Source organism: Azolla caroliniana, unplaced genomic scaffold (assembly GCF_043228905.1).
Source record: "Azolla caroliniana isolate FFs.n. ecotype wild unplaced genomic scaffold, voAzoCaro1.0.p SCAF_12, whole genome shotgun sequence".
NCBI classification, from domain to species: domain Eukaryota; kingdom Viridiplantae; phylum Streptophyta; class Polypodiopsida; order Salviniales; family Salviniaceae; genus Azolla; species Azolla caroliniana.
This window is the reverse complement of record NW_028230447.1, coordinates 17,855,124-17,875,080: the sequence shown is the minus strand read 5'-3', so window position 1 is coordinate 17,875,080 and position 19,957 is coordinate 17,855,124. Positions and strand designations below refer to the sequence as shown.

At 38.7% G+C, this 19,957-nt stretch overlaps 1 protein-coding gene across 2 annotated transcripts; it reads right to left on the bottom strand.

The window, feature by feature from the left end:
• Window positions 1-6,522: 6,522 nt before the first annotated feature.
• LOC147857318 (uncharacterized) lies at window positions 6,523-12,683 on the bottom strand. Of its 2 annotated transcripts, XR_015530615.1 has the most exons (15): window positions 12,276-12,683; window positions 11,138-11,202; window positions 10,986-11,027; window positions 10,486-10,554; window positions 10,288-10,372; window positions 10,146-10,213; window positions 10,006-10,055; window positions 9,545-9,695; window positions 9,271-9,420; window positions 8,907-9,131; window positions 8,768-8,821; window positions 7,554-7,601; window positions 7,050-7,106; window positions 6,758-6,886; window positions 6,523-6,651 (listed from the first exon to the last, which is right to left on the bottom strand). XR_015530615.1 is itself a non-coding variant. In XM_087328617.1 (14 exons), the coding sequence occupies exons 1-14, from the start codon at window positions 12,592-12,594 to the stop codon at window positions 6,818-6,820; spliced, it is 1,452 nt and encodes a 483-aa protein (XP_087184743.1). In that variant the 5' UTR covers window positions 12,595-12,683; the 3' UTR covers window positions 6,578-6,817. The 2 variants fall into 2 exon arrangements, 1 of the variants encoding a protein (XP_087184743.1); XM_087328617.1 differs by having other exon boundaries at window positions 6,578-6,886.
• Window positions 12,684-19,957: the final 7,274 nt, after the last annotated feature.

Below are 19,957 nucleotides of genomic sequence, written 5' to 3'. Positions count from 1 at the left end.
ATACTACTCGACTACTAACTCAATCCATACCAATTCAAATGTTGAATATGATGATATGTGACCTTGCAAAGTTCGCCCTCAAAAGAAAAAACACACCACCACCACTAGTTTACAACAAAGTATAGAACCCTTTAGAGATCTAAATACTACTCGACTACAAACTCAATCCATACCAATTCAAATGTTGAATATGATGATATGTGACCTTGCAAAGTTCTCCCTCTGCATGGTTAAGATTTTGTGACTTCTCTAGCACTATCAATTGCCACAAAAGAAGTTTTCTTACGCGCACACACGCATGCATATTCACTCACTCTTTCAATAAAGTAATTGACACATTTTCTTGCTAGTCTCACCAATGATAAGGTGTTACCCCATTTGATCCATGTAACAACTTGTTCACTAGGTAAATTCCTATTGTAGGTGTAGGTTAGACCAACACACACTCAATCTCTCTTACATATGCACACACTCACTCACTCTATCAATAAAGAATTTGACACCTTTTCTCACAAGTCTAACCAACTATAAGGTGCTACCCCATTTGATCCATGTAACAACTAGCTGACAAGGTAAACTCCTATTATAGGTAAAGTAGGTTAGAGCAACAATAAACTTAATAAAGACCACTACAATGATAATTATTGTGAAATTGTATATTTTTGTTTTCATACAATCCTACCTTTTTTATGCCTTTGTATTGTGTTTTAAGGATAAAATGTAAAGAAGGTGACCATTAGAGTGAGATTGTATAGTTTGGCACAAGTTTTACTATAAACCCAAAAAGAATAAGAAATTCTTTTGATAAAGGATCTTGAAAGTGAGACAAAAGTGACTTCTCATAGTTTGGTGATGATGAGTTTGACCATGTGTTATCGCAAGATGTACACCACCGAGAGCATGCCCATTAATTTGTAAAGTTCTTCCTCCATGTTAATGTCATGAGCCAAGGGATTTAGATCGTCGTGACTCATATACCCTACTAGTAGCGAACGGAGTAAGAGTGGTTGTCAATCACTCTTGAGGTGCTAGTTCCAGAACCCTAACTTCGTGAATTATTTCACTTGCACTTCTTGCATTAACTCTTGATCAAGAGATTAGGTAGTATTAGGACTAATTTAAGGAACAAATATACACATATATGAAGACAAAGACACTCAATATGTATAATAGTGCCAACTACGTCTCGATATTCACATAAGAGCTTACAAAACACATAAAAAGAGGAGTTATTAAGGTATAGCTAAGTAACTCTTAGCCTTAATTATTCAACTTACTTAAGTGAAAGATTAAGGGAAGGAGAGAGCTTAAGCTCAAGATATACGAAGGTCTAAAACTCAAGTGGAAGAGGAAGAGTTATGAAAGTCATCAAAGGTGACTATTATAGCTTTTTATGATGAGGTTGGGCCCCTTTCGCCTTGGGTGGCTCTTTGGCCTAGGTTTTAAAAGGAGTTTGTTCTATTCCCCTTTTCTCTAATATTCCATTGAGTTCAGCGCCTACGTTGGTATTGATGTCATCTTGAATCATGTTGTGTGTGATGGGTACTTAACAAACCATCATTCTAATTTTTAATTGGTTTCTTTTTATGGCTCGAGTTTTTTGCATTCCATGAAAATTCTTTTCACAACATAGATGCTCATTCTTTATCTAACAGTTGTACTATTTTTTTTATAGCAAAATACTATCCTAACCTGCTTTATATACACTTTTAGGAGTTCCTTCAATTAAAGACGTATCATGTGGTTTAAAATCAACTCTTAAAAGACCAGCAAAAGGACATAACAAAGAAAGTTGGAAAGTATATGAAGCAGTACAAATGATTTTTCTGTGTATCTTCATTTGTTGATTTTGGCCAAACAAGACATCAAAGATGTTAAATATAATTGAAAATGCAAAAGTATGCAAGTTAATGTATGAAAAACCTAAGCAAATGGCTCATCAAAAATATTATGCAACTTCTTTGGTTAGTGTATCACATAACTGTAAAGTTTGTTTAGGGTTGGGATGTTCTAAGAAACAATAACACCTTATGATGTCATTTCTCTTACAAGGAATCAATAACCACATACTTTCCAACTCTCAATTTCCATTAACAATCAGCAACGGTTTGGTTTGAACCGAACTGTGAAACAACGGCTTAACGGTTTAGGGTTTTTTTAACTGTTCGGTTCGGTTTCAAGAGTCTGAAACCGTGGTTTTAACAGTAACGGTTTTGTATGTTTTTTTTTTTTTAATTAAAAAATTGTTTTTAAACAATCGTTTCATTTTAGACCTTCTCACATTTTAGGAACATCTTTAAAATTTTAAAATTTTAAAATAATGGAAATTTTAAAATTTAAAAGTTTAAAATTTGACCTAAGTTGAAAACTGAAACCGAACCACGAAACCGCAGTTTTAACGGTTTAATGGTTTTGAATTTTTTTCATGGTTCAGTTTAACGGTTTAGTGGTTCAATTCGGTTCGGTTCACGTTTCAAAATAATTTAACAATTCAGTTCCAAATCGGTTCGGTTTTGACCCTCTCAAACTGAACCGAATCGTTGCCGATTGTTAATTTCCATCTCGTTACAATTGGAATCATCTAATATGTACTTAACCAAGGACTACATGATGTATAGATGATATCTCTAATAAACGTGCTCATTCAGAGATGGATACCCTCGTGCAACATGATAATGTGAACCTAGAAAGAGTTGATGGAATTTCTTTAAACGATAATGCTAGCATCCATATGGTCACATATCATCTTCATATTTTCCCTCGTGTATGCATAAATTACACATTGGCCTTGAGTAGCAAACATCAATTTGTTCTGAAATCTTTGTTAAAAGAAAAATAATAATACATAGAGGGATAGAGCATGCTATCGATGACCCGATGACCGAAATAATAAGAGCGCTTAATCCGAGTTGTACATGGAGCCCATGTACAAACTTGTCAGAAAAAGGAGGGTTAGCATCATTCCAGAGTCTTCATGGAAGTGTTTACAAGTGGTTGATCCCTTCCAAAAGTCTAAAAAGAAAACAACAAATGGGCCAACATGTGTTGTCATAGATGACATGTTTTGGTTTCAAAAGCCGAATACATGTCTCTTTCTATCGATCTCTCTCTCACTCTCTCTTCTCTCTCTTCTCTCTATGTGTGTGTGTGTGTGCGCGCCCCATGTAATTGAATTTGAGAGTTCTATGTTTCGATCTCCAACGTAGATCTATCATTCTCTAGTAGGCCTCACGCGAGTACGTCAAATAATACACGTGTCTCACGCAAAGCTCTGTTTTGTTTACCTTGTCACAACCTTGTCATTGATGACATGTTTGTTCTTCAAATATACAAGCAAGTATATAAACATGGACATAAGTGAAGCCTTTTCTCCAACAAAAGAGCATTTTGTGAAGGACCCCCTCCCAATTCTCCTCTCTCTCTCTCTTTCTCTCTCTCTCTGGTTTCTGGATCATACACCATGGCTCCCTCTGACCTTCCATCCTCTCTCTCTAATAGGAAACGGAGCTTCAGCATCTCAGAAGACCTCCCCTTCTCCCCCCCTCACAAGCTCCATATCTCATCTTCCTTCCACTTCCTCAATGACTACCTCGAGAATTCGCCGGAATCCCCTCATCTCCTCGATGATCATCGGTATCGTCTCCGCCTCGCCGAGATAATGCAGAGCTTGGAGAAAGCCATAGGAACCATGCAAGATCCCATAGCATCATCCTGCTCCAATGCCGACCATGGCAATGAATGGAGAACCCTAATCCCTACTATCCATGAGTGCCAAGCTTTGCCTCCTCCTACCAACAATGAAGTAAGGCATGGAGAAACTCTCCTCTCGCGGCATAGCGTAGGAACCCTAGTATCAAATGGTGTACAAGGGTTGCATTCCGAAGAGACAAACCTGATTTCCGGTCCGACATGGGATGCTGGAGCCGAACTGTGGAGTGAGGAGGAAGAAGATTTGCTTTGTGAATTAATGGAAGGAGATGTATCACAATCCAAGGGGTGTATTGGCATGGAGCCTTGTGGTGGAGGAGGAGGAGGAGGAGCTTCTTATTATTGGGACAGATTAGACATCCATCCTTTGATGCCATTCTGGCCTGAAGAGCATGAGAGAGTTTGCTTGTCTGTCTTAGATGTATGAACACTCTCTCACTCTCAGTCATTACTAATTTCTCTCTAATGGCTTCTTAAAAGGGACCACATATAGATGGATCAAGAATCCTCCCAAAATAAGCCCCCTTTCACACGTTGGTTTGGGGATGCTTGGCTCCATGTAAGGGCCATGGGTTTAATGAAATTTAGGACAAGACACCAATTGAGGTTTCATTCACACAATTACTTCCAAAGGAACTACAAGTTGTATTTGCTGGATTTGAATCCCAGGAACGCAAGTTATTTTTGCATAAAACAATTTGCCTGATGGAAAATCCATAGGTGCATTTGTATGGCTTTGAATCCTGAAACCCATGAGGTACATTTGCATAGATGGAACCCAAAATAAAATGTAAGTTGTAGTTGTTTAGTTTTGGGTCCTAGAGGCACTAGTTATATTTGTATGCTGTTGGTTTTGATTACATGGTGTAAGAACAGATTTGAAAAACATTAAAACACCTCTTTCCGCCTATACTTCTTTTCAACGTTTGCACTTTCGTTGGTAAGGATTTCTCGCTTTTAGCTCTTATCAAAACAATTGGCCATTTTTTTATTATTATTTACGAGCTTGTTACAACAACATTTGAAAGGGTTAAAGAGCACCTACATAGATTTGAAAAACATTAAAACACCTCTTTCCGCCTATACTTCTTTTCAACGTTTGCACTTTCGTTGGTAAGGATTTTTCGCTTTTAGTTCTTATCAAAACAATTGCCATTTTATTATTATTATTATTTTTTTTTTTTTTATTTTTATTTTTTTTAAAGAAGATATCCTGTCATTAGTATAAACAAATTACAAGATTTTAAACCTCTATGTAATCGGCGGGGGAAACAACCATTTCGGTGGCTGAAAATGCCAATAAGGAGTAGTGTACCTGGATGTCACAAATGGAGTTGCTGTCCAGATAATAAGAAACTCATGCCGTTGAGCAATTTTAGCATCAGAATCTCCCACTATACCATCCCATTGACCCTTCAAAGCATGAACTATCTCTAACCAAATATTTGAAATCACTTCAGCAGGTGGTGTTTTCAGATTATGGAAAACGAGAGAACACCGAGCTTTCCAAATGTGATAGACAGTGGTACTACTCAATATCTCCCATATTGGCTGAACTTCCTTCCTTACTCCTGAAAACTGTAATGACATCAGTGATAATGTACGAACACTTCCATTTTTAGTGTAAAACCCATGGTCCATAGATTCGATGTCATAATGGAACACATCACGGGCAAGTGATGTCCAAACGACCATGCCCCAAGTGAGAACCAACGGGGGAAAATAATTAGCGAAAATTCTAAGGAGCCGTTGCCATATCTGTTGAGAATCAATGCATTCCCATAAACAATGTTTTTGAGTTTCCGTTTGTAAATGACATCGAGTACAACATGAAGACACTCCCATCCTATGCAACCATGTGCCAACCGGCAACGCCTTGTGTACAACTAACCACTGTACATGTAATATTTTGTGTTTCTGTTTTCTTGCCCATAAGATAGCCCAGAATTTTGCAAGGAATTGGGGAGTAATACCTTGTTGATTCCAATATTGAGATGCAGCTGGTACCACATCACGTGTATCTGAAAGTACATGTCTTCCCAACTGTACAGAATATTGGAAGAAATTGAACTTGTTACCCGTGTAAGGATCTGTCCAATGATAGTCAATTGGGTCCCAATCTAATCTGAATACCGGTCTTTTAGCTAACACCCACAGCTTCCAATGTGTCCTTATTTCCTCTATCATTGGATCAATATACCATTTACGATCGGCATATCCAATTATCCTTATCTTGTGCTCAATGGCATAGGGGTAATCTATCACCATTTCCCCGGACTGAGACAATTGATTTGTTTCATCCACCTCAAACAACCGGTATGTCTTATCATTTGAATAACCCTTAACAGCCAAGAGTACTTCCAATCTTGAAAAAACCCCAATCCATCTATGGTTAGTGTTATTGGGTGGTATGGGTTGTCTACTCATAGCTTCTTGAATTTGTTGGTACATTATATGTCCGCCATGCATATTTACGAGCTTGTTACAACAACATTTGAAAGGGTTAAAGAGCACCTACATAGATTGTTCTCAATCAGTCACAAATGACATGGCGATTGACAACCCATTACCATACACCCCAACTATATGCCTGAATATCTTCTAGATTATTAGGATTGAAACAAAACTCTCGAATTTGTGAGAATTTTGGTTTTGTATGTGGATTTTGAAACTTTGATTTGTTGCTTGCTTCCTACTATCGTAATTAAATTTTTATAGACCTCAAAACTTACACGAGGGTTTGCATGACTGTAGTTGCCAGCAAAATAAGTAATCCAGTTACAGTAATAATCATTATATCGCATTGAATAAGAGAAGTAGATTGGAGTAATAACAATTTACAAAGTTATTGAAAAGGTTCAATGTTGTTCCCTACATGGATTACATTGCATTATCACATAGCTTGTTGAAATTCTTTCCAGTAAGTTTGGGGACAGGAGACAGCTAATACAATTCAACCAAGGTTTAGAAAAGACATTACAAGCAGAAAGAAAACGAAAATTGAAGAATTTTGCGATAAAAAGAATGCTAAAGAATAATCGTGTCGAACCTTTGCTGGTTAGCTAATGTCTTGTTTGCGTCTCTGATTTTGGCTGACCCTGACTAGTCGTCAGCTAATGGATAGATATGAGAAGAATATTGGCATCCAGACAGTTATAGTGATTACTGAGATGGCATACTGCACAAAGCAAATATAGTTGAGGTGTTCAAGCACAAGCTTTATTATTATACTACATACACACAAAGAGTGTTGCAAATTTTTCTGTACCTAATACTGCCAAATTGGAGTAGAAGATTTATCATTACAAATTTACACAAAACGAATAAAACATACAAATTACCTGCTTTACAAGGATGCTGCCAAGTGCTCCGGCAAAAGGTCGTGTATCAGGGTGCAACTGGAATCCAATAAAAACAAAGGAAAGAAAAAATCTTTAAACTAAATTTGAGCTCAATATGGGATTGTTTGTTGACAGTTACCATCTCTGTTGGTGTACTGCATGTGTGCAAATTTCTGTATCTACTCTTTCAAGATTCAGAACCAATTCTAGAGAACCTATTTCACAATCTATAAATTGATGCACCTATTTCACCATCTACGAAAGAACTATCAATTCCATAACCTACAGCAATTTTGTCCTCATCTTCAAAAGACATTTGCTATACATTAGGTGGTGTGAACCATCAATGACTGTACAAGACATACATATATTAATTATTTACAGAATTGCACAGATTCAATGTCAAAGAAAGTTGTTGAAGTATAATCCTTCATGTACCCCAATATTCAAAGCTACAACATATCACTGTACTTGACAAAGAAGTAGTGTTGAACATTGAATCACCTGAGTCAAGACTACCAGATTCTGAGCTGTTGGCATTGCAGATATCACCTAAAACAATATCACTCAAAATCCAAATTTCAAATTGCAAATAAACAGTCATCAAGGCATGGAGATCTGCTTCAACTGACTGACTCAAAGATATTGAGATTTGACGCAATAATAAATGAATTTACATGATTAAATCGTTCACATCAGCTCCAGGTATTCAAATGTGTGAGTCTACTATTAAAGAGAAAATTACAATGCTGCATACTTCAATCAAGCAAGGCTTGCTCCGGATATTCTAAAACAAAATAACAATGCTAGCTACTTTTATCAACCAAGATTTACACACAAGTTTCCCTCGCGAATGGTAGTGTCTCCCACCAATAAGTTACACATGAGAGTGAAACCTTTGGTTAACGAGTTTTCAATTAAATATAGACCTCAAAGTGTCACTGTGACTCAGGCATGGATGAATAGGGTTTTCCTGGATTAACATAACAGAATTAGGGTACCTTCATGGGGTTGGGGTATACTATCACATTTTCAGTGATGAATCTTTTAAATCTATACCATATAATTTGACCTTTGAAGACTGCTTTCTACCATTCGTCTTAATGATACTGATTATTATTATTAACCATATTACGTCATGTTCAAGTATTCACAAAGCAGAAACAAATGTCAAACCATTTCTCCATTTTATCTGCAAAACAACTTATGTGAAGGAGTCACTATAGATTCAAAATATAGCCATACAACATCCGTTACTGTACTTTTTGACCATTTCCAGCTCTAACATTCTGAACGCAGAAATAAACACATTTTTGTAATGATTTGGTTCTTGCTCTGGATAAGATTGGACCAAACTGTGTGCATGGGATGATGTAATGTTCACCCTTGACCATGTTTAACAGTCCTACATTATATTCCTACTTTACTTTTCAGGCTTTCATCATCAATAAACCATTAGTTGATACGTCAACTAATAACTATAAATATAATTGATATCGCCTAGTCAGAGGTAGTTTTCATTGTTTTTAGATGTTTCCTACCTAGTCAGCTCAAGACTGGTCTTCAACTGATGTGGGATAAATATGATTATGGAACTTGCATGTTTACTTTTAAGAAGTATGATTATGATGTACACAGAACACTCATGATACTTTACATAGATACCAGAGATGCGCAATATATGTGGATAAAGCAGTCATGATGCAGACATCCCATACCAGAGTTGTAAGACTACTTATAGGATCAGCTGGTAGCCATTTGCGTGGTATTACCTGTTCGTATTTCAAACCCCTTTAAAATACAATCTTATTACGTGAACATAACAATAGTGTGCATAAAAAAGGACAAGAAGCTTACAGTCAAAAATCCCAAGTTTATGAGGGGCATGACTAGAAGGCGAATAACAGTTATTACCCAGAAAGCTTTGCCTTCTAAATTGATGTCATTGGCATTGATAATTGTTGTCCCATTTGATTGTTTGTCTTCAATACCATTAGTTTCTTGATTACTGGAAGTGGCGAGAGTAGAAGCAAGGATAATGGCTTGTAACGGCACTGCAGCAGATCCTAGTAATTTTGCTGCCTGAGAAAAATCAAAGAACTTCCATGTTAAAGGAGAAAAAAACGATGACTATAACACACAAAACATCAACATTGAAAACGCTTGAAAAAACAAATACCTACAGGTAATCTATAAACCAATAACTACATCAAAAACTGACCTCCAAGATTGGTTGCAAGATTATTGCCATGAAAGAACTTAGTGAAAACATAGTTTCCATTCTGTTGGAACTAACGTTCAATGCTACATGCTTTGCAGAAAAGAAAATGTTTGATAATGGGGTGGCCCCGATAAGGACTCCAAATAGAATCTATTTTGACAAAGCGGAAAGAATTGTTAGTAGAACACAGTATCAAAACATAGGAGGACACACAATTTGCTGATGATTTGTATCCAATTGGGGCCCTCCACTTTCTTCAATTGATTGTAATTACCCCATAAAGAGGAGGATTCATTAATTTCTTCCACCAAGAACCACTTTTAGCATTTTCGCAGGTGCTGGCCGATGTAGTTGTTGAGCTGATGATCTGATATCCTAAGGTCCATAGGCAAGGGGACCATCCAATCAGTTGAAGAGCCAGATATCTGTAAGCTGTTTTATGTCAGAATCACTCAATACATCTTCGAACAACATGAAAAAACATATTCATATGCGAATGCATTTTAAACAAGAAAAGAAAGATCAAATGCAGAAAAACATTTTCAGAGTCACTCCATATATCTTCTTCAACAACATGAAACACTGCATCCATATACAACTGTCTTTTTAACAAGGAAAGAAAAAATGGATGCAAAATAAAAAAATACATTCTCAGAATCATTTCATACATATTTGAACAACATTGAAAAATATGTTCAGCTATGAATGTATCGATAACAAGGCAAGAAATCACACCCAGCAGCACGACCATAATCAGTCTGTGACAGCATGCCATTAAGGAAGACCTTCAAATTATTCAAACCCAACAAATGCAATCAGTTAAAGAACGATGAACATATGTTCATTCAATGAGTATTTTCTTATGAGAAACGTACCAAAGGAATAGTAACTGAATTCCCGAATGCACATGAAACCGTTACCAATGCCTCCTTAATGACTGTACCTGGTGAAATTATTCTTGTTCATGTTATGATTCAACTTGTTTGAGAGGGAACATTGTAGCTACAGTCACATTACCTCTGTCTTTGGATTTGTTGGCATTATAAACCTCTCTGAAAAGGAAAAGGCATGCTAATCTTCCTAATATACCTCCCACCATAATCTGATAAAGATAAAATACTGAATCATCAACTATCATTTGGTTAAACAAACTAAAGAAAACCATCTGGATAGACATGGAAATGCCAGAAGAAAAGAAAAACAAAGTAGAAATACCTGGACTACTGCAATCAAGGGGAAGCTGAAAACGCTCCATTCACAATGTGATGATATAGTCGCACAAACCTGATGAGAGACTCACTCTAAAGACCAGAATATTTTTGACAGACATTCTTTTTGTACTATAAACAGCACCCTATCTCAATTTTTGCATGGTTTATGTTAACCAGTTCGTATGTCATCACATTGTGAATGAAGCTGAAAATGCTCCATTCACAATGTGATGATATAGAAGCACAAACCTGATGAGAGACTCATTTTACAGACCAGAATATTTTTGACATACGTTCTTTTTGTACTACAAACTGCACTCTATCTCAATTTTTGCCTGGTTATGTTTGGCCCGTTCATACTCGTCAGAAAACCAGTAATCTTTTAACAGTTGTTTTGCATTACAACATATGACATTGCTTTGGACAATTCATAACATGATATGTAGGATTAGGTTTGCATAAATCAATCATATTTTAATGTCAGAAAGCAATATACAATGTTACCTTGGACATCAGAAAGCATGGAATAACCAAATTGAAAGAGACCTAGCCATGTAAAAAACCGACATTGTTATAAGAAACCAACTACCATATGAATCACGAAGTGTTTTCCAACTGGTGAGTGCTCTTGATCAACATAACAGGTCGCAGCACACCTGGCTTAACACTGATGCTGTATTGGAAGGAAGATTTCCACTCTTTTGCATCAAGATGACAAAACCTAAAGAATGGATCAGTTAATATATACAGATAATACTTTCTCAGAACAAGTGTTAATGCTTTTCATCAGACCAAATGATGAGAAGCAAATCTTGAAGCCTTTTACTCAGATAAAAAATGATATCATTGAGTTTCATGTATATAGCCAGCAAAGAACGTCATTTTTTTGCATCAGAGACGAAAACCTAGAGGCAAGATGTAAGAAAATATAATCGCAGATAGAAGTAGTATAGAAAAACTTGAAATTTCTTGTATCCAGTATGTAAGTGATGTAAATCTAGCAAATGAATATATTTTATATATACTTGGAGATTAAGAAAGTCTTTGCTATGTCAAGACAACAAAAGACAGAGTTCAGTTGGTAAATAATACTGCCTCACATACAAGCAGTGATGCAAACCTAGAAAATAAATGTGCTCAGCTAGGCATTATTATTCCAGTACTAATATATATACATTATCTTTGTAGCTTGGAAAGCAATTCCTGTTTCAGTGCATCCAAGTCTAGAAAACCCAGACTCCAGATCTAAGAGAAGACTTTATCAGATACAATTAGTGAAGCACGTCTTCAGAATCGATGTAAATGTTACAGTTTCTATATCAAATGAATATAATCCTAGCAAGAAATCCTTACTTGCATACAATAAGACAAGCAATCGAGTATTAAAAGAAATCATTCTAGCGTCCAAGGAGACAATCGGAATACCTAGAATCCAGGGTTAAAAGATTGATTCTCAGAACCAAAGCAGCTGGAACGCTTCTTCAAATACAAGAAATTCACGAAGCAAACCTTGGAGAATATATTGCAGTCAGTTACTAGATGCTTCTTCTACTTCCATCATATACAGAGAGCTAACCATAAACCTAAGGATACGGTTCTGAACGAAAACAATATTTTTCTTTTTGTCAGAGCAGGTACGTGGTTCTTCAATACGGAATAATGGAAAATGATAGTAGATAAATGCGTGTGTGTACATCCAGCACATACACATATATGCAGAAATGTGTGCAAAGGAGACCATAGAGTGGAAGGAGAAAACCAAAAAAAATGAGACCATGTGTGTAAATTACTCACCACAGAGAGCGACGAGGTTGAAAGAGGCGTTGATAGAGCTGGTGAGGAGAAGGGGATGGAATCGCACAGGAGAAGGCAAAACAGAAGAGGAAGAAGAAACAGACGAAGCAGAAGCAGAAGCGATGGTGAGATGAGAAGGAGATCGGAGTGGTGAGAGGTGGAGACTAGAAGCGATGCTCCGAAATGGTGGATGGACGGCAATGCTGTGCGGGAATGTGATCATGGAATGGCGGAGATGAGGCCCTCCTCCTCCTCCTCCTCCTGCAGCTGCTGCTGCTTCCATATCCTTGCAGAGATTTGATGCAACGGTATGCAGCATGACATACAGAGATCAGAGAAAACGGCCTACAGGTATCGATCATGAATGATGATAGATGATGATGACGATGATGGTGGTGGTGGTGGTGATGATGGTGGGCCATGGCCATATCGATGATGAATGATGAATGATGAATGATGGATGATGGATGATGGATGATGAATGATGGATGATGAATGATGAATGATGGATGATGAATGAAGCATGTCATTGAAGCATGAAGCATGATGAATGATGAATGATGGATGATGAATGAAGCATGTCATTCATCATTCATCATTCATCATTCATCATCCATCATTCATCATTCATCATGCTTCATGCTTCATTCTTCATTCATCATTCATCATGCTTCATTCTTCATTCATCATTCATCATGCTTCATGCTTCATGCTCGTGTCTATTCTGCATCAAATCATAAAGAGGGCTGGTGAGGGAATCGCGGCCACAGACGGTGTAGGTCGCTTAGAGGAACGCGCGTGCGATCTGCACCGTCAGATTTCGATAAGGAAGAACGCGCGAAAAAAAAAAGTTGTCAGAGGTCGCCCAACTCTGAGTCGATGGTCGCCCAACCCTGTCAGAGGTCGCCCAACTCTGAGTCGTTGGTCGCCCAACTCTGACTGTTACAATTCTGACTGTTGCAAGTCGCCCAACCGTTTTAGGTCACCCAACCCTGACATTTGCAAGTTGCCCAACCGATTGGTCGCCCAACCGTTGCAGGTCGCCCAACCAAATGTATCATTTCGACCAAAATCTTCAAATAAGCTTGTTCATTACCCTTAAAACTTACAATAACATATCAAACAGTCACAAAATCCAACCTTAAATTATTCAAAATCGACGATCTTTACCATACTTATGTTAAAACAAATAATCATATTAAAACATAAAAGTTAAAAGTTAAAAAACATAAAACTTAAAACAGAGAACGTAAATCCACTTTAAACACCGTAAACCCAAATCAAAGGATGACATACTAGAATAAGGAAACTTAAAACATAAATCAACATATGACATACTCCCAAATGCACTCATAAATCAACATAAATCCACTTGAAACATTGTAAACCCAAATGCACCGGTCCGCAAAACCACCCAAGCTATGTTTATGGCTCATCCAGAGATGATGGCAAGATGCGACCACAGTTCTTGCAACAATCAACATTTGAGTCCCTTGATCTAAAGGTCAAGGCATCGCAATGCAAGCATCGCATCTTCTCTGTTGCACATATTGGCAATCGCCTCCTAGCTCGACTTGCGCCTCTTTGCATTTTTCCTGTGTGTGCCTTGCAAGTGTTTGGGGAGCTGCCAATAAGATCTTGTGAAATGTTGATTGATGCTCCCCTTTTTGCACCAATTGCTTGCCTACGCCCTATGGATCCACGGTCTTCTTCATTGGTTGGTTTCGATGCACCTAGGTGATACACCAGCGTCTGACCTATTTCTTCAATGGACTCCATACATGCCAAAATTGTTGCACGGTCGAGGGATCATAACCCTTGCCTAAGACATTGAATAGCCCCCTCAACCGTTTGTATTTTCGACTCCCATTCCTCCATTTGTGATGTTATAGGGTTTGTCTCCTCGACTGGTTCTACTTCTGTCTCCACTTCCGTCTCTGTGAAATGGTCATTGCGCATATGGGTTGCATGATCTATAAAAGGCAATGACCCACATAGATGTGGCATGTGCCTCTCAATAATCATCCTGATGCCGAGTATATGCTTACATTTACTCGTAGGGTCTTGGCAATCACAATATGAACATTGGAGCGATACATTATACCATACATTCGGTTTTGTCAAGCTCAATATTTTAAACCAATATCGGGGCTCGTCCACAATATGCATTGTCGCATCATTAGTTTCATACCTCTCTAGTAGCCTTTCGGCCTCTTTAAGTCTTGTTGTTTGATCCCTACAATTTGCATGTGGTGCAAATCTACCACTCTTACATATTTCTTGTCGTTGCTTGTACCATTCAATAACAGTACCCCCGATGCAAGTGCCAGTTTGACTGTCCCCGATTAAAACATGCACAAGATCGGTAATTGATCGGTTTATCCTCCCTCTTAAGGCAGTATATTTGATAAACTGCCAATGTCTCTCCACGAGATTGGTAGTGTCAACATGTCCGTAGTTGAACATTCTACCAAATTTGGGCCACAGTTTCCTCCACACACATGTCAAGCCACACCATCCTCCTTCTATATATTGCCAAACACCTGGCTTGTTTGCATATTCTACCTTTAACTCCTCACATTGGGCATTGAATGTGGATTCCGTAATGCATTGCATGAGTTGGCACATCCAATTATAAAGATGGTTTCTCTCAGTTACACTTACCTTTGGCAACAAATTGTCCAACCATGCTTTTTTTGCGTGGAAGTGACACAACAAAAGTTGACAATGTGTTTGCGACCTTTGCCCATTTGTAACTATCCAAGATAATCGGTCTGTTGCAATCACATTACTTATGGCATTATATGATGTCCAACTTTTATCGATGACTATGGCATTTGGCCTCACATTGGGCATCCGTGCAAATATGACTCTCAAGCAAGTTTCTAAAGCTACTTGCTCATGGTTAGACCCCTTATCAGAACTACATATCATGTACCATAATGGGATACCAACTCCCATGGCATTTGGGGCCACAGCTGCATATAATGGCAAGCCAAATTGGTTTGTTTTAAACGTGGAGTCGATTGCCCAAGAGTTGTTTATTGACAATCGCTCACACATCTCTAACATCCATTCATCTTGGAGCACCAAGATGAACGGTTGCCTTGCGGGAGATCCATATTCACCAGGCAAGTAGGGTTGGACATGAGCCACCTTCCCATGATCTCGGAGGGCATAGGCATCTTGCATCATCAAAGACCAATCAACCCCTGACATGGCACTCCCAATTTTTAACTTGTTGGCCATGTTATTGACCTCCTTTGGTATCATAAAGAACCTATAACTCACAAGGTCTAATGGACTAGCCTTGGACTTATGATATGCTTCCTTACGCATGCTCATTCGTGCCACATGTCGTGCGCAACCAACATCAAAAAGGTCATCTCTACAACAACTTATAACATTTGGGGTCACTGGCAAATAGTACGCATCTGGTCTACTTCCCGGTACATGACCCGTATGAGGTCCATATATTGAAACGGTCACTGTCCCATGGTCAACCCCGCCATTCATTCGAGCGTTCACATGAAAAGTACACCCACATCGAGATGAATGCTTTCTACATCGAGTGCATGGATATTGCTTGTTGGCCACACCGCATCGGTGACAATTATACCTAGTCACATGTGCACCCCTTGTGATCCCTGTACGGAAGCGTGTGTGATACCTCAATTGAACATCTATGAGCGTATCATCAACCCTATGTGCCTCTATCTTGATCACTTCTATGGGTCTAGACTTTTTATATTTCACGACACTTGTCCCCTCCATGTCAGATGGAGTTAACCTCGACACAACTTGACAACCACATTGCTCAATCACTGCTTTCACATACGCACTAGGGATCCCATGGTCACGAAGGTCATTGGACCAAAGTCTCTTTAACTCTAACAGAGTACTTGTCAAAGAACGGTGCGATGCGCCACAATGTGACGCCAATACTATCTCCCTCCATTTCTCTACGTGCGTAATCTGAAGATGAGGCGATGCCTTAAGGTGTATTGCATTCTCATTTCTAAGCGTGAGACGACTCTTCATGCGCCTCCATGCATGTAAATTAAGAGGTGCACCCCTTGCGAGTGTGCTTAATATTTCAAATGTTACCTTAACTTGACCCAATAAATCTTTAAGCATTAAATCATACATACCTCTAGTGAACGCAAAATACCTCGCCGAACAATACATGAAGGGATCAACCTCCTCCGCCTCTTCTTCAGATGAAGCCGACTCATAGTCTTCGGATGTAGACGAATCCAAGTCTTCATCGATGGTTGCGGAGTATGGTGATGCATAACCATCCTCAGAATCATACAAGGACGTGATGAAATCTATTTCATTTTGATTCATCTCGACAACTTGGTTTATAAGAATGTGATTAATCAAAGGTAATTTAAGCTAGAGAATGTGATAAAGTAAATTTGATTAAGACAGAGATTATGATAAAGATAGAGAATCTGATTATGATTATGATTAAGATAGAGACGACGATTATAAGAATATGATTAATTGAACATGATTAAGCTAGAGAATGTGATTAAGTGAATTTGATTAAGACAGAGATTATGATTAAGATAGAGACGGTGATTACAAGAATCTGATTAAGCTAGAGAATGTAATTAATTGAACCTAATTAAGATAGAGAATGTTGAGAACTCCACGTTCTTTATGTCCGACGCTCGGCCACAACCGAGATTCTTTTCACACACAGAAAAACAGGTAATGAAACGCGACACAAAAGAGGAGAAATGGTACACAGGAGGTATACGTGGAAAACCCCAAAATAGGGGAAAAAACCACGACAACAGTGAGATCACTAAGGCAACGACCTCGTGCTCTCAGATCTTCGCCACAGGCGGCGGTTACAACAGAGGCTACGACCTCCTCTCTCTCTCTCTCTCTCTCTCTCTCTCTCTCTCTCTCTCTCTCTCTCTCTCTCTCTCTCTCTCTCTGTGTACAGTTACGCGCTCTGATTTCTTCTTGCACCAACAAGGAAGAATAATCACAAAACGACAACTACTACAAAAAAACTAAAAGTTTGCCCTAAGTCATATTTATACTAATATGACTCTTCGGCTATTTACAAATGTAGCCTCGATGGGCTCTATCCGACTCTCTGAAGTCGGGTACTCCTCATCCGGTTCATACCGGGCCTACACCATCCGACTCTCTGCAGTCGGGTACTCCTCATCCGGTTCATACCGGGCCTACACCATCCGACTCTCCGAAGTCGGGTTCTCCCCATCCGGTTCATACCGTTTCGGCCTCGACCGAGTTTGTTCGTCGGCACTGTTCTTCTCCCTTCCCATCCGGAGGGACCTGTCTACCAACAGAGAATGGAATTATAAGAACGTGATTAAGATAGAGAATGTGATTAAGGCAGAGAATGTGATTATAAGAACTTGATTAAGACAGAGAATGTGATTAATTGCTTCGGATTAAGATAGAGAATGTGATTAATTGAATCTGATCTTAAAAGGTAATTAACTGGAGATGGAGTCAGCTCTGATTAAAATGACGGTGAAGGGTTTAATATGACTTAAAATGTGACCGTTTTTTTGGCCGTTTAGGTAACAGGTTGGGCGACCTGGATTATGAGGTTTGGGCAACCTGGTTGGGTGATCATATCAACATAGAATAAATTTTAAGAGGTTTGGGCAACCTAGTTGGGTTACCATATTAAAAGAGAATTAATTTTAAGAGGTTTGGGCAACCTGGTTGGGTGACCATATCAAAAGAGAATTAATTGTAAGAGGTTTGGGCAACCTGGTTGGGTGACCATATCAAAAGAGAATTAATTTTAAGAGGTTTGGGCAACCTGGTTGGGTGACCATATCAAAAGAGAATTAATTGTAAGAGGTTTGGGCAACCTGGTTGGGTGACCATATCAACATAGAATAAATTTTAAGAGGTTTGGGCAACCTTGTTGGGTTACCATATTAAAAGAGAATTAATTTTAAGAGGTTTGGGCAACCTGGTTGGGTGACCATATCAAAAGAGAATAAATTTTAAGAGGTTTGGGCAACCTGGTTGGGTGACCATATCAAAAGAGAATTAATTTAAAGATGTTTGGGCAACTTGGTTTCTCCGTTGAATGAAAAATCGTAGTTCATTAAAGAAATAAAAAAAGTCCTTTTTTTAGACATACGCGAGGAAGGTTCTAGGAACGTTGCTAAAGTCAATTGAAAGTCTTTTAGGAACTAGGAGCTGTGTGAAATTAGAATTTACCAATAAGATAGAGAAAGGATTAAGTAGATGATTGGTTAAAACGTCAAATCTATTGGAGATCACAACTTGAGAAACTTTTAAAACAACAAATCAACTTTAGATCACAACTTAGATTGGTTGAAAACAACAAATCACCTTTAGATCACAACTTGTGATTGGTTTAAAACAACAAATCAACTTGAGATAAACACTTGTTGTAAACAACATTTCCATTAATAAGTAATCGCGATATACAATGAGTCGATTCTCGCTATACAAAATTTGTGTGGATTCCAAAATATAGTTATAACATCAGCTCTATAGCAAAATTTGTGCTGAAAACAACATTCACAAAATTTACAATATGGAGCCACCGGTCGCAGGTGCAAATCCTAGTACCCTTCGTGCCCACTCGTCCATATGATTCCGAAGTGAATCCACTTCGTGTTTGGTGAACCACATCTTTGTGCCCTATCACCAAATATGTATAAGAACACATCTATACACAATCCACATGAATAAGGCATTGCAATTACACTTACAAAAATCGGAGATATCCATCCTTGTAAGAACTCCCCCACCAACATTTGGATAGTCTTCATGACGTAAAAGCCACAATCCCAACAATTTGGCTGAGTTGGGATGTGCAATACGTGATGTTGACCCTCAGGCACAATGGTGTGGTCTAACGGTTCAGATGAAATTTCCCGAATCGCCAACTCTGCCATTCTCCGCATGTTGTCAGTCGCTGCGTTGTTCAATGGATCGTAGAAGACTACTTTGCTAGTTAGCTTAGAAACTTTCTGTCACATCTTCGTCCACAACACCCAATGCCCATCAAGCACGATCGGAATGAACATATAATCACATTCAGCCACCTTCCTAAGGATGGCTTGCCCCTTCATCGTCTGTTGGTGTAGCGTCACCCAGAGTGGGTCGACGACAGTGAAGCGTTCTGTCACCTCGAGTGGCAACAAATACTCCATCCACAACGTGAATAAGGTCATAGTCCACGTCGATGCCATTTCACGACACTTGCACATGGTCTCAAGATCTGACTCGGTAACGTCAAGGGCCAAATTGAGACGTTGGCAGGTCAGTTGGTACCTGAATGCATAGAAATATGTAGTTTGAGTAGGTACATCACACCCCATGTCAGTTAGTAGGATACTAGTTTATATTTCACATAAACCCTACCTGGAAAAGTGTTTATTTGGTGTTTGGATCCATAACCTTATGCCCTTGCCATGCTGAATTTGAACTATGGCCACATCCGGTGCAGCGTCATCTGAATCTGATGTTAGGGAATAAATATCAGTGTGTGACTCGACCTCCTTCCGTCGGACTGGCATCTTTTGTCGTCTCCGTCTCGGTGGAGTGGACACACCACCCTCAGATGGGTTTAGAGCCTCATCCACATCCGTGTACACACCCTGTGGTTGGGTGGATATCCCCGCCTTTTTACACTGTTTCAC

Excerpts from the sequence above, each read along its gene's own strand:
- LOC147857318 (XM_087328617.1), bottom strand. The coding sequence starts at position 12,594 with ATGCTGCATACCGTTGCATCAAATCTCTGCAAGGATATGGAAGCAGCA. Across the intron at positions 7,602-8,767 it reads TAAGTAGTCTTACAACTCTG|GTGATATCTGCAATGCCAAC; the intron begins GTATGGGATGTC and ends ATATTGTTTTAG. Across the intron at positions 7,107-7,553 it reads ATCTGGTAGTCTTGACTCAG|TTGCACCCTGATACACGACC; the intron begins GTGATTCAATGT and ends ATTGGATTCCAG.